Here is a 13929-nt window from a genome sequence, read left to right as displayed (position 1 = left end):
CTATAGTCTAATACTTAGATTGTTTTTCCCTTAGGACAGGAACTCTCTTTGTTACAAGTTGGTAAGATGTCCAACACAACAGGCTCTTGACCCCTATGCTGTACCACAGTTTTTTTCTTGTGTTGTTATTTTTAAGTTGCAGAATGTGATCCCAGGGCAAAGTACAGGTGAGCATAGGGCATCTTCCATCTCTGCTCTTTCCTTAGCTCCTGTGCACTTCGTAAGATACCTTGCACAATGCACTGCAATAGAGGGCTCTCGTACAGTTAGAAAAGTCCCAATCCAACATGCCTTAGATCTGCCCCTGGGGAAGGTAAGAAGCAACATTGCAGACCCAGGGCTCCAGCCTACAATTTCCTTTATTTGCTCCTAGAAACTAAATTAATCAATAAAGTTCATTAAGCAGCATTTAAAATAAACCTGCAAAATATGCAAAATGGGAAGCTACCTACGTTAAATGGAATAAGAGTGGATAAACAGCCATTCGAATGAAAAATTCCCAAGCTGGTGAATCTGCTCAGTACCAGATAAACAAAAGTATATTGAAACAGGATGCGATCAATTAGTAACTGGCCAAGAGAAGGATAAAAAAATAAATGGTCAATTTTCAACATTTCAGAGTCAACAATTGAGCATCCCAGGGATCTGTACTAGAGTTACTACTGTTAAATCAGGTGAACAGTAAGGCAGAAAAAAAAATGCAGATGTAAGAACATTCTTTGGGTTATGCAAGACTTGAATAGACTACAAGGAACTAACTAATGGGGTGAAGTGATAGCACTGTGGCAATGAAATCTACTTTGAAAACATTTGGACTACTTGTATTGTTGGTTTTGAACTAGCTGCCTAGGAAATAAAACAAGAGCCTCGGTTAAATAATTTGATAAAAGACATCTCTATAGTCCTTCCTTTCTTTTTTCCATCCTTGTAATAAGATATTTAGCAGAACTTGCAGATTTGTTGGAATCTGACAGGCCACGCCAAGAATACTTCTGCTATGGCCTCAAACTTGCAACCTCTGGGCTGCCAATGATACTAATGATCATAAAAAGAAATTATGTTAAGCTGTATAAAGAATTAGAAAATGAGAAAATAGCAGAATACCATAGCTATACATAATAGTAGGCCCTTTCTGTGTACATGCACAATCTGTGATCACACTTCTTTGTTGCAGATGTCTACAAAGAATGCAGCTTAGCTGCTAATTTTCACAAATAAAGCCCTTCAGGGCAAATCTTGCCTGATACCCATATGCATTTCCCTGTGACTTCAATGAAAGTGCCATGTGCTTATCTGGGAACAATATTAGGTCTTTCATATTTTAATCTAGAAGAAATTGGCAGAGTTTTTTTTCTTGAATTTAAGGGGACAAAAATAATAAAGAAAAATAAGTAAATAACATATTATCATTAACTAATTTTCTTTTGTAATGTCAATTTTAATGTAAAATTTACGAGATCACTTATACCAACATATACACTCACAAAGGTTATCCTTTAACACACATTGTAAATATAACCTAAAAATTACTTTCCCAAGTCATCTTAGGCATGTGAACTTGAAGAGACTTAACATTAATTAGAAAAGGAAGCCAAATGCTATAATGTGCATATTTTATATCCAGTTCTCAAATAATTGTGTTTTGTAATATTTGTGAGTTAGTATCAAAAGTTTTTAGACACTGCACAGTATACTGGTACATAAAGGCATGAAAAAACCCAAACAATTTGGGTTTCCACTTTCCTTTAAATGTATTGTACTTTGCTTTTGAAAAGGTTAATGTTTATATATACACAGTTCAAAGAACCCTTCTGATATTTTTAGAAAAGTCAATAGCTTATTTGTGACTTTACAGTTTTGTTCAGGTTTGTTTTTTGTTCTTTCTAAAAAGAAAGACCGCAGAAATTTTCCAGTGTTTGTTTACTGCAACTTTTATTTTAAAATGAACTGCATATTTGTTAAAACCATTATTTTATGTTTTTGTTTGTATAAAGTTATTATTCTCCCTCCCTTCAAATCTTTTCCAGAAAGCCTATTTGCCCCTTTAAATATAATCCATAAATAAATAAAAGTGTTAGTTCTCTCCCAGCAAGTATCTGGTTCCAGGAATACTCTTACTAACTTCTTTTTTATTTACAAATCTTCTTCATATATATAGCACTTAATTTTGCAAATGGCAGGTGTAGTACACCCAGATGCAGGAAGAATTAATAAGAGGTCAACCTGACTAAAATTCAAGAGAGTTATTTAGACTACAATTTCCTTTAACTGCAAAAAAATTACTTCCATGATTTCCTCTCATGATGTAGCTAAGGGCCAAAGTATTCTTCAATAACAAATTGTCTATTGTGATTTATCTCTACAATTCTATCCCAGCTCTGCCTAGTATGCTATACTGTTCCAAATGTGGCATTACGCTGCCCATAAAAGTCATCTCAAATTGTGTTTTTTCCAAACACAGATGAGGGACTTACAGATCTAATTTTCAACCTCTTCTCTTTATCCTTTCTTTCTTCAGAAAAAAAAAAATAGTTGCCTTCTAAACACTCTATAATAATAATTTGCACTCTGACAGCATCTCCTGGCTAAAGACCCTTTTTATGAGTCGGTCTTTGTAATATACTGCAATGTTTGTAAATTTTACAGAAGAACAGAGTAATTTAGGACCAGGTTTTTCTATGTATTTAGACATCTAAACATGCAGATAGGTGCCTCATGGGATTTTCAATTGGTGTTAGGCATCTGCTAGGGGGTCCTGAAAATCCACAAAGCGCTGATCTGCATCATTAGGCACCTAAATACCTTTAAAAATATGGCCTTTAGTGGCTTGCCCAAGGTCATACTGGGAGTCTGGCATATTGGCAGAGCTGGAAATTAAAACAGGTCTCTTGTTTTTCAATTCCGTAGTTTAGTTATAGGACTGTCCTTCTCCAGCATTTCCCACTATCACGAGACTTCCTAAAATTATCTGATACAGCTAGATTATCAGTAAATGTCACCAAATTAAAAATTACATTTTGATTTGTCATGTCCAACCTCTTTTTCTCACTTTTGCTAGCACTCATGTGAACAGTTCATTCATACAGATATTAGCTGAAAACAAAACTCAGGTTAGTACTTGAAATTAGTCTTGCAAATGACCCTAAATTCATAACTCTGCCATCCCCTACCAAGCCCATCTACCTGAAAGAACATCTCCCTTCCTGGTAGAAAATCCTAGCTGCAAACAGCAACAGCCTTCAAGATTGTTTTATAAGGAGGGAGAAACACAGGCCACTACTGGCAGAGGGTTCTGCATACAAGTTTGTTTTCTCTGGAGTGCTCTGACCCCTAAAGTCTGAAATAGCTTCAGAAGGTGATCTTCTGGCTCTATGCAAAATGTGTCACTTTAGTGGAGACAGTGAGGTCTGTGGGATATCTGTTGGGAAAGTACATCGGGTGTTTCAAGCTATAGGGATCACAGGACTGGTGATCCAGTGATGTGGGCTTTCTAACTCCGTTATTGTGTTCTTAAAAGGTACCTCAAGGATACTCTGAGCTGTGGTAGCTATCCTTCAGTGTAGAGTGCTTTTAGACCAAAATAGAAATAAATTAATGTGATTAGGTTCTAAAGCTCACTATTAAATGTCACTTGTTTATGCTGCTACACGTATACTGCATTTGATTGAGCCTGGACTTTAAATTTACCTGCATTTGTACCTAAAAGTCCAAACAGAAATTTGGAATCACTGAATACAATTCAATTAGTTTCCCAAAGTGTCTTCAATATTAACTTAACTTCCCTAATCAACCAAAGTAAATCATTTTTGTGCCTTCTCTCAGAAACTAATTTAAAACAGAATAAAATGAACAAAAATTCCTCCCTTTTTATCACTTCATGGTGAAGTTTTCAAAATGATATGCAGAAAAATCCTCAGCTCCTAGCCTAACAGTGCTGGCTATCTCCTTATTTTAGCAAATATTTATTCACCCTCATGCAAAACTAAGAACCGCGTGCAATGCTTTCCACGAGCAGATCTGTAGGTACCCTTACCTCCATAGATGAGGTAAAATGACTTGTTCATTCAGCAAGTTAATGGCAAAACCAAGAACAGAATGCAGGAATGCTGAGTCTTGGGTAGAGTATTCCTTCTGCTAACCCATACTGCACAGTATTTCCTAAGACAGACCGCTGGCTCTTTTTCTACTTAATTGCTGAATGCCAATGAGATTCAAACCTTTATTTGCCACCTAAAGTTTTTTTCTATCTTACTGCAGCATTCTACCATCCATGCCACTGTGTACTCCTAGAAAATAGATTGAAATTTTCAAATCTTTACTGAAGAAAAATATGTCAACTGCATGAAAAGAAGCAGTACCTGATGAAGTAACATTAGCTTTGGAGGGATTACAGTCAACAATCAAAATTACAATATCGGCATTTACAGCTCTGGTTCACCTCAGGTATTAAAATACAATAACTTCACAACTGAAAAGTGATTTCTGTAAGATTAGGTGAAAAAAAGTTTTTTTTCTGCATGAAATAATTCTTATAGCCAATCAGTTGAATCTAGCAGTGCTGATCTGACTGAGCTTGCACCAGAGCTAGGCCATTTGCTGTTCCATGGAGAAAAAGGCAGAAATTCAGTCAAACTACAAGTTGCCAAAAAAAAAAAAAAAAAAAAAAAAAAAAAAATCGTTCTGCACATACTCCCTAGAGACTGTCAGAGTTTAGAAGCCAAATTATCCAAAGAGTCCACCTCAACTAAGCATACTCACAGCCAAAGATGTGGGGGCTGAGCAAAATATTTCTTATAACTGCTACCCCCATGGGACACCAGAGATACTCTCTCTCCTGTCCTCAAGATCAGGGGTGGACAATGCTTTTGGCCAGAGTGCTAAAAACACCCTAATCCTGGCCCATGCCTTGATTTGGTGTGCCAGAGGCAGACTGTGGGGAGGAGCTACAAGGGGCCCAGTCCTTGGAACTTGGGGCAGCCAAGAGACTGGGTCTGGCTTGAGCAAAGAAACTGATAGGCAAGGCTGAAGGAAAGGAGAGGGAGGTTGCAAAAGTAGCATTGGAGGAGGGAAAATACTGGAACTGGCTTGGCCAGGAGTGAGACTGAGATAAAGAATCTGCTGTGGGAATGGAGTCTTGGCCTAGACTTTGCAAGAGACCACGTGCTGAAGTGGGGAAGGAACAGAAGCATAACACACATCCCTGTACTCTGGACAGAGGCAGCACATAGAGTGGCATCAGCTGCAGCAGTGACTATTTTTGCATCTCACCCTGCCCTGCACCCTCAGCTGTTACTGGGGTGGAACACACAAGAGAACTGAAACAAGGACAGGGCAGAAGGGATCAGACAGGGAGATGGACAGTCAAATCTATGTCCAGCGAGGTATTTTCACCTCTAGAACTGAGGAAGGCAATCAAGATTCCCGAGTCTCACCATTACTCTTGTGCTAGTAAATATCCATGAAGCCCACTGACAGTGTTCAACTCCCCTTCTAACACAGGTCCATACAAAAGCTGACAGCCTACTACTATTATCAGTTACTCATAGCTCAAGTTGTAGAAGTTTGTGTAGTGGATCTGGAGGCTTCAACCTTGCAATTAATTGCCTTAGCTGTAAGACCTATCCCATAACTTCTTTCTTTCCCCCATCTGATCCAGAACACACCTGTCAATTTCTGCAATAGGAAGACAGAAACCCTAGGAAAAAAAGTTTAATTGCCAAGCCTTAATTCACTGCCCAAGCATCATCTGTCTTGTCCACTAGGGGTCCTGTAGAAAATCTTATGTCTGGTGATACAATTACAGACTAATCACAATGCACTCCAGCAGACCACTAGAATTCTGGAATTTCCTCTCTTTTGAGAGTTTGACTTTGCAACATGATTAACATTTAAATACAGGCACTTTTAAAAATGTAATTACTGCTTATATTAGTGCTAAAAGATCACAGGCAGGAAGCAGTCTCAGAATGAGAGACTGCACAATCCCTCCAAAGACAGTCCTTGTCCCAGAGAGCTCACCATCTCTGATTTAGTCAATACGAAACAGGTGAGAATATATGTGGTAGGGGAGGAGGAAATACAATGTAAAAAGAGAGACAGATATATTTATATCAGTTGGTCTCACCACAGGTCTCAGTGGTTACAGGGATTTACTGTCTTAACCAATACCAGCAGGTTATTAAGACACTTGTGTGACAAACTTTGTTTTCCTTATTTCATACCAACAAAGCATCAATATTTTCAGAGTCTCTATAAGCTTAGTAGTATGCCACATCTGTTTTGCTATACTATATGTTTTGGCATAATCCAGTGCTACCCACCCCACACAGAAACAAATGTCCAAGTTGCAGTACAGTCTGTTGATCTCAGATAGGCCTCATCAGCCATCTTCAGACACAGACAAGACAATCCTGGAAGACAATCATTCTTGACTGCGAGGGACTGCCGAAGATGTTTTGGCAAATGATTTTCATCACAGAACATATTCTTTGTAGAGACATACTAAAAATAAATAGTAGAAAAATAAAACTCACCTCATTTCCACCAACAGCTTTGGTTAAAATAACTGCAGAAGACACAGGAGGTGGCATGCAGCCTACCGTCTGCAAACTAAAAACAAAAAAAGGAAATATATTCATAACCATTCCCAATCACTATACAGTCCAAAATACTGAGCTACTGAACACCTCTTCAGAAACAATTATTCAATCACATATTTGACTCCTGACCCAGTGATGTCCATCTAGTAGTTACAGCAAAGCAACAGGAAGTAGACTGTTAGTGGCCATGTGAATGGCTCTATGACTATGACCACGAATAAAACAGTCAACCTTTTTTTGACTCAGCTTCCTGAGCTGTAACATGCATCTCATAATACTTACCATTTATAAGTATTATATCCTTCATTTATTTATGTTTGCTGATACTACCTATATTATGGTAAATATACACAACATAATATTTTTCTATATAAGCTACAATATATTAAAAGTGTGGACTATCAGGAAGCCTCAGGGGAGAGATCAGGTTTACTAATTTAGGTTGATACTATCCTTTTTATTTCTAGGTAAAAACACAAACACACACAACTGGAATTTTATTTATTTCATGTTAGGAAAAGTTGTCATATATTTTTAAGATGAACATCTGCTTCCTTAGCAATTTTATCCACTTCCATTAAATCAAAAATAATTTTCTTTCTTCTGTATGTTTTGAAAGTATATATACAGGTCTGCGTTGCATGCTCAGCACTTCTCCGATATGCACACCTTAGACTGACAGCAGCAATGTGCATGCATCCAAAAGCAATGATCTGACAATTTTAACAATCAATTTGCAAGGGGCAGGAACACGTAGGCAGGGCAGATCTCCATGGGAGTGCTTCTAGCATGGTCCAGCGATGTGTAGCATGCTCTGGGTTTTGAAATGAAGCATCCTGAGCTCAGCTATCATGACAACCTTTGCCATGTACAATAATTTTTAAATTACATATGTAATGCTGTAGGCATCACATCAGAATTAATGTTGATTTTTCAGCATGTGTCCAATTCCCAGTAGCTAAGGTTACACCATTAGTGTCCCTAACGTAACAAGATACATATCATAAGTTCAGACTCTTATTCATCAGGACTTGATGCAGTTCTAGAAAGCACAAACAATGAGTGGCTTTTAAACAAAAATGAGTTCTATTGAAACTACGTCATTTGAATTTCTGATTCAGTATTCCAGCAAAGAAAAGTATCCAGTGGTAATCTATTCTATATTTTGAAGTGTTCATTTACACTCAAAGAATGCAATATTAAAAAGTAACATTAAAAATGACCATTAAGTCAGTACAAAAATATGTTACATTACAAAGTCATGGATATGATAGTACTATGGGTAGTGTTGTCTTGGGTTCAAATGCTTCAGATAACCCTACACCAATAGTTTTCACAACCTTTTCACTTGCAGACCCCCTAAAAAATTTTGAATGGATGTGCAGACCCCTTTGAATTGTAAGTGTGGACATTCATATACTTTTGATTGATCATAGTCATCTTTTGTAGACCCCTTAGACAGAGTCTGTGGACACCCAGGGGTCTGCAGAACACGGGCTGAAAACCACTACCCTACATGAATGCACTGCAGTCAGACTTTAGTTATGCAACTAACAAAACCATATTACTTACTAGATCTCTGTAGCTTGAACATAAAAACATACCATAAGTACTTGGGGTATGTGAAGCAGGCTGTATTTGATTCAGATTCGGCCTGATTCAGGGGACAGTGATTCGATTTGCTGATTCAGATCACTGTCCCGATTCAATTCGGCCAAATCCAAATCTGAAGCTTAGATTCCGATTCAGAAAAATCAGTGATTTGGCCACAGACATAGCTTTATATGTTTTTTCTGCATATCTTGAGGTACCAGGCACAGCTCATGAATGTTGAGATGGTGGGGTGGATGAAGCGTCCCACAGGAGTGCAGGGTGGGGGGTGCCCCGCATGCTCAGTGGTGGACCTGGAAGTGGACTGGAAGTACTTCTGGTCTGCTTCTGGGTCTGCCACCAAGTGCGCAGGGGACCTTCCCCGCAGCCCCCCTGGCTTGGGGATCGGCCACGGGGCAACCCTGGGTGCTCCCTCAGACCCAGGAGGCACCAGTCACCAAGCTACCTGGTACCTTGAGATTTGTAGAAAAAACATATAAAACTATGTCTACATCCAAATCATTGACTCTCTCCAAATCAAATCGGAGGCTTCCAATTCAATTCGGAGATTAATGAATCTCCTGATTTGATTCGGTTTCAGAGATTCAGCTGCCGAATCTGAATCAAATTAGCGACTTGAAGCTTCGCACAGCCCTAAGTATTACACACCTACAGAATTGTTTCTGAAGATGGAAAAAGCGAATCTATGCACGCATTTACTTCTTCATCTTACTTTTAAAAGGATACTGTCAATTTAAAAACAAACTGAGAAAAAAGAAATTTAAGAGTAATTTATGGAGGTTTCAGCTTATTTTACTATAATTACATCCTCCACCTCCTTTCTTACCACTGTAATTTGTTAGCTCTAAAAATTCTAAAAATAACATTTGAAACAAAAGGACTTCCCAATACTATTCTCATCTAAAATGGAAAAAACGTGCAACTGAAGAAAGGAAGAGAGCTGGAAAACAAAGTTAAACAAAAATGAAGGTACTGACAATATTTGAAATTGTTTCCTAAATAGCTGTTACAGCAAAAGAAACAGCTACCCAGGACTAGAGAATAAATAATTCATGAACTCAATATAGAAGCACTGCAAAAAACTTAATTTTAGGTTTGACTGTACCTTTCAGGTGCCTCCCTGTATTGAGAGTAGCACAGAGTCTCAGGAGGAGCAGCAAGAGGCACTCTGGCAAGTGCAAGCAGGAATGCCTCTGGAAGCTCATGCCTACATTTACACTCCTTGGGTGAGAGAATTTTATTAATCCCTTCCTTTAAGCTTCACTAATCAGTCAGTAAAGGGAGCAGCTAAGGCACTGCCTCTGTCTACACCCTTCTGTCTTTATTGGGGATACCCTAATGCTTCTGAAGAGTAGGGATAAAGCTGTTTCACAAGAGCATGAGGGCAGCAATTTGTCCTGTTTTAAGTTAGAAGGTTCCTTGCATTCTCCTTTAGTTCAACATAGAAAGCTCCCTTAAAGAGCAAGAAATATTAGCTCCAGAATGAGCTAAACTGGCAATTAAAAGACTTTAAACCTTCTTTTGGGAGGGTGTTTGTCTAAGTAAGGATAGAGCTCAGTGGTTTTGATTTTCCTCACCTTCCTTGCAGCTCCCACTAAACTTTCCCCCCTGAGTGCATGGATTCACTCACAAGGGCAACTTGCCAGTGCAGTCTCGTGAATGGCAGTATTGATAGAGAAGTTGCCCTTTTAAATTATTTTGCATCAATTCACTAATTTGAGTGTTCTTTGTATGAAATCCCCACACAATAAGCTAACTGCAATAAAAGCTAAAACACTCTCAACACAAAAAATAAATCAAAGCACAATTGGACAAGCGTTTCTGAAGCATTTTTAAGTTTAAAGAAACCTCGATAGACACTTTTGTAAAAATAGCTGTAAATGTGAAATTCATGAAAAGCAGGTAAGTTTTAGTCACTATAATTATGGTATCACATGTATGTGTATGTGCATAAAGATGACAATATAACCCTTAAATCCAAATGAACACAGCGAGAAAGAAAGAAGGCAATGCAGAGGGTGGGAAGAGAAGGATCAAAACTCCTTGTACATTGTAGTCTAGCAATCAAGACTATTAGGAATTAGGGGAGATTACTGGCAAGCTAATTATGAGGAAAACCAAGCATTAGTCTTGCTGGTTACAAAGCCAATGCCATCATCTTCACAGTAGCCTTGAATCACCAAGTCTAAATTAAAGCTGTTCCTCTTCATCCTTAATCTCAGTAATCTAAAGGCATTAATATGCAAGACATTACTACTGTTTCATAAATGAAAGTCTTCTCTTTAAGATTCTGTGTCACTTGTAATGTTGGGACCATTTCACAAAGCAAAAAGACTGTAACACAGCTGAAAAATAAATACTGAATAATCATCTGGAAATGTACAACGTGAAGCTGAATACACAAGATCATTTAAAAAACACACACAAGACATACGTACTAAATGGGTTCACAGACTTAAGTCTATCTGCATTAATCACTTTTTCCCCATACTTCTTAAAAACTAGCATAGCAGCTTCAACAGCCTGCTGTCAAACAGAAAGCTGATCTGTAGCAAGCTCTGTACATCTGAAATTAGCTGACAAGTTTTTCTAAACACAAGACCCTCATTCTGAAAGAATAATCTTGTGTGTGCTGCTTTTTCAACAGCAAGTGTCAAAGCATGATAGTGCACAGTGAAATCTCTTCACTACATAACTGTTAAACATACATTACTGAAAGAACAACCTTTAAAATAGCCATAAATATATTTCACTCCAATATGTTTAAACATACCCTTTTAAAAGCCATTCATTTATGGGTGTGATTGATAATAGTTGAAGAAAAAGCCATATTGCTGTTGGGAAGAACACAAGTGTAAAGATCTGGACAAAAAGATGTAGTTTCACATGCATCAAAGCACTTGTCAGCTCCTGCAAAATAAGAAAGAGAGAGGAAGCTGCAGTCATAACACCTTAAGTAAGCTCACTTTTGTGCTAATAGTAAGAAAAAAAAAAATACATGTCAGAGGCATCTTTGTCAGAATGCCTATTCTCCCCTTCAGTAATTCCCATTAACACTAAGGCTTGTTTTACTATTAGGCTTTAAAAAAAAAAAAAAAACAACCCCAAATGTCCCTACCATTGTTAACAACAGTTCATCTCCCACAATGGAAGCTCTAATACAGACAGGCACCTGACTGCCATCACCACTAACAATTAAGTTGACATACTGTTTACACCAGGCAGTAGCGTAGGGATGCAGCCGGGTGCCCAAAGCAAAGCAGACGCCGTGATTTCTGGTTGCTACAGCAATTGTGGACATGCAGCTACTGCCAGCAGTTGCTTCTTTTCACCATCCCTGCCAAAGTTGGTGCCTGGGTGGTTGCCCTTATTCCCTCCCCACAGTTATACCACTAATACTAGAGTTCCTGTCCCTGTTATCGCAAGGGCAGTAAACAAAGTGAATATTTTAAAAGTTTTCCCAAGTTGAGACCAACCCAACAACTGTACAAGTCTTCTGTGTACCAACACTAAAAGGCTTATAATACAGGAAAAATCATCAGCATGGTATTTATAGTGAAAAAACAAAGCCATTCAGTGCCATTTTTTTAAAAACTTATTTGGCATCCCAGGAAGAAAAGATGTGCTTAAACACTAACAGTGTGCACTGGAAACTACTGCAGCAAATTCATACAAAAAGACCCCAGTAAGCTGATGAAGCACTGCCCAAAAAGAATACTGACGTTGTGACTAACACATAGCAGCCAGAACATTCAGAGAAATAAAAGAGTAAAATGTAACTGGATGCTGCAAAAATAAATACAGATAGTAAAGCATTATTTACATGGCCTACTACCTACTTACCTATGGTCTCATACTTTGATCTTTCTGCTGTATTACAAAAAACCCTTCAGCAGGTTTTATGTATGAATTTCCTTGCAAAAGTCTTGACAGAGCATCACCTCTCTGAGATGAATAGACCATATTTGAAGGAACAAACTAAACAACATAGCTCTCAAAACACTAGAATCCCCTTCAATCACTTTAAACGTTTACTTCATTGAAGGATAACATAAATCTTATGAGAAAGTTATTGTTAGGATTGCTCAACCGTCTAAGTCAGATACGTAAGATCAACTTTAAAAACCCCCATCTGCTTAAGTGTATATGCACAGTTGACATGGTATTCACAGTATGCATTTTATAATGTTACTTTATGTCAATGTTCAAGAAAATCGCACTTCCCCAAAAAACAGGCTAAGGAATGTGTGTACTGAAGTTTTCAATTTTGAAACGTAGCCCTTTTTCACAGATAATTTATAAAGGAAACAGACAGTCAAACAAGCTTCAAGAATGATGCTCAAGTCAAACATTCTTGGCCAGTTTTGTTCAATATGTTCAATATCTTCATTAATGATCTGGAAGATGGGATGGACTGCACCATAAGCAAGTTCGCAGAAGACACCAAGCTGGGGGGAGTAGTAGATATGCTGGAGGGTAGGGCTAGGATTCAGAGTCACCAAGACAAATTGGAGGATTGGGCCTTTGTTCAACAAGGACAAGTACAAAGTCTTGCACTCAGGATGGAAGAATCCCATGCACCCCTACAGGCTTGGGATCAACTAGCTAAGTGACAGCTCTGCAGAAGAGGACTCAAGGGTTACAGTGGACAGGAAGCTGAATATGAATCAACAGTGCACTCAGAAGGCTAACAGCATACTGGGCTGCATTAGTAGGAGTGCTGCCAGCAGATTGAGGGAAGTAATTATTCTCCTCTATTCTGCACAGGTGAGGCCACACCTAGAGTACTGTGTCTATTTTTGGGCTCCCCCACTACAGAAAGGATGTGGACAAATTGGAGAGAGTCCAGCAGAGGGCAGCGAAAATGGCAAGGGGCTGGGGCACATGTCTTATGAGGAAAGACTGAAGGAACTGGGCTTATTTAGTCTGCAAAAGAGAAGACCAAGATGGGATCTGATAGCAGCCTTCAATGACCTGAAAGGTGGTTCCAAAGAAGATGGAGCTAGACCAGGCTTGTCCAAAATATGGCCCGCGGAGCACAAAGCCGTGGCCATGGCACCACGGAGCACAGAGCCACGGCGACGGCGGTGGCGAGGCAGGCAGGGAGCGTGGAGGGAGCGCGGCGAGGCGGGCAGGGAGCGCTGCGGAGCGGCGGTGGTGGTGGCGCAGAGCTGTAGCGGCAAGGCAGGCAGAGAGTGCAAAGGGAGCGCAGTGAAGCAGGCAGGGAACACTGCGGAGCGTGGAGGCGGGGCCATGGCGAGGCGGACAGCGAGGGGAGGGGAGCTGCTTACCCCTGTGGGAATGGCCCCGCGCGGGAGGCCAAGCAGCGGCCACTGGCAGTGCTGGCCCATGCCTGCCTCCTTACCACCCCCAACTCTCCCACTTCAAGCCAGCCCCGCTGCCCTGCCCCACAGCAAGGCAGCACCTGCTCCCCCGGCCAGTCTCCCCCTGGGCACTGCGGATCTCCAGGCCCAGCCGCCCACACGCGAGGCCCCAAGGGGGCCGCTTCTCACGTGCTGCGGCAATGGAGCCGTGTGCCGCTCGGGACGGGACGAGCCTGCACCAGTCAGTCTTGAGTGGCACACGGCTCCGCCGGCGCTTCTGCTGGCTGGTGCAGACCTGGCCGGCCTCCTCCCGTCCCCAGCAGCACATGGGAAGCTGGCTTCAGCTGTATACTGCTTTTCCTGGCTGGTGCCGACCCGGTTCTGCCCAGGCGGGT

The 13929-nt window shown here is 40.1% G+C and overlaps 1 protein-coding gene across 3 annotated transcripts in view; it reads right to left on the bottom strand.

The window, feature by feature from the left end:
- The window catches only part of SLC10A7 (solute carrier family 10 member 7), a 215304-nt gene that overhangs the window by 188018 nt on the left and 13357 nt on the right, over positions 1-13929 (bottom strand). For 2 of the 3 annotated variants that reach the window (XM_019481515.2, XM_014593664.3), the window contains exons 3-4: positions 10984-11120; positions 6534-6609 (exon numbers count right to left, since the gene is read on the bottom strand). In XM_019481515.2, coding sequence (XP_019337060.1) covers positions 6534-6609; positions 10984-11120 — 213 coding nt within the window. Of the gene's footprint in view, positions 1-6533; positions 6610-10983; positions 11121-13929 lie in introns of those variants that run through there. The other variant, XM_019481516.2, reaches the window with a different exon arrangement.

Source organism: Alligator mississippiensis, chromosome 2 (genome assembly GCF_030867095.1).
Source record: "Alligator mississippiensis isolate rAllMis1 chromosome 2, rAllMis1, whole genome shotgun sequence".
Classification (NCBI taxonomy): domain Eukaryota; kingdom Metazoa; phylum Chordata; order Crocodylia; family Alligatoridae; genus Alligator; species Alligator mississippiensis.
Note: the sequence above shows the minus strand (reverse complement) of the source record. Positions and strands in the feature narration are given on the sequence as shown.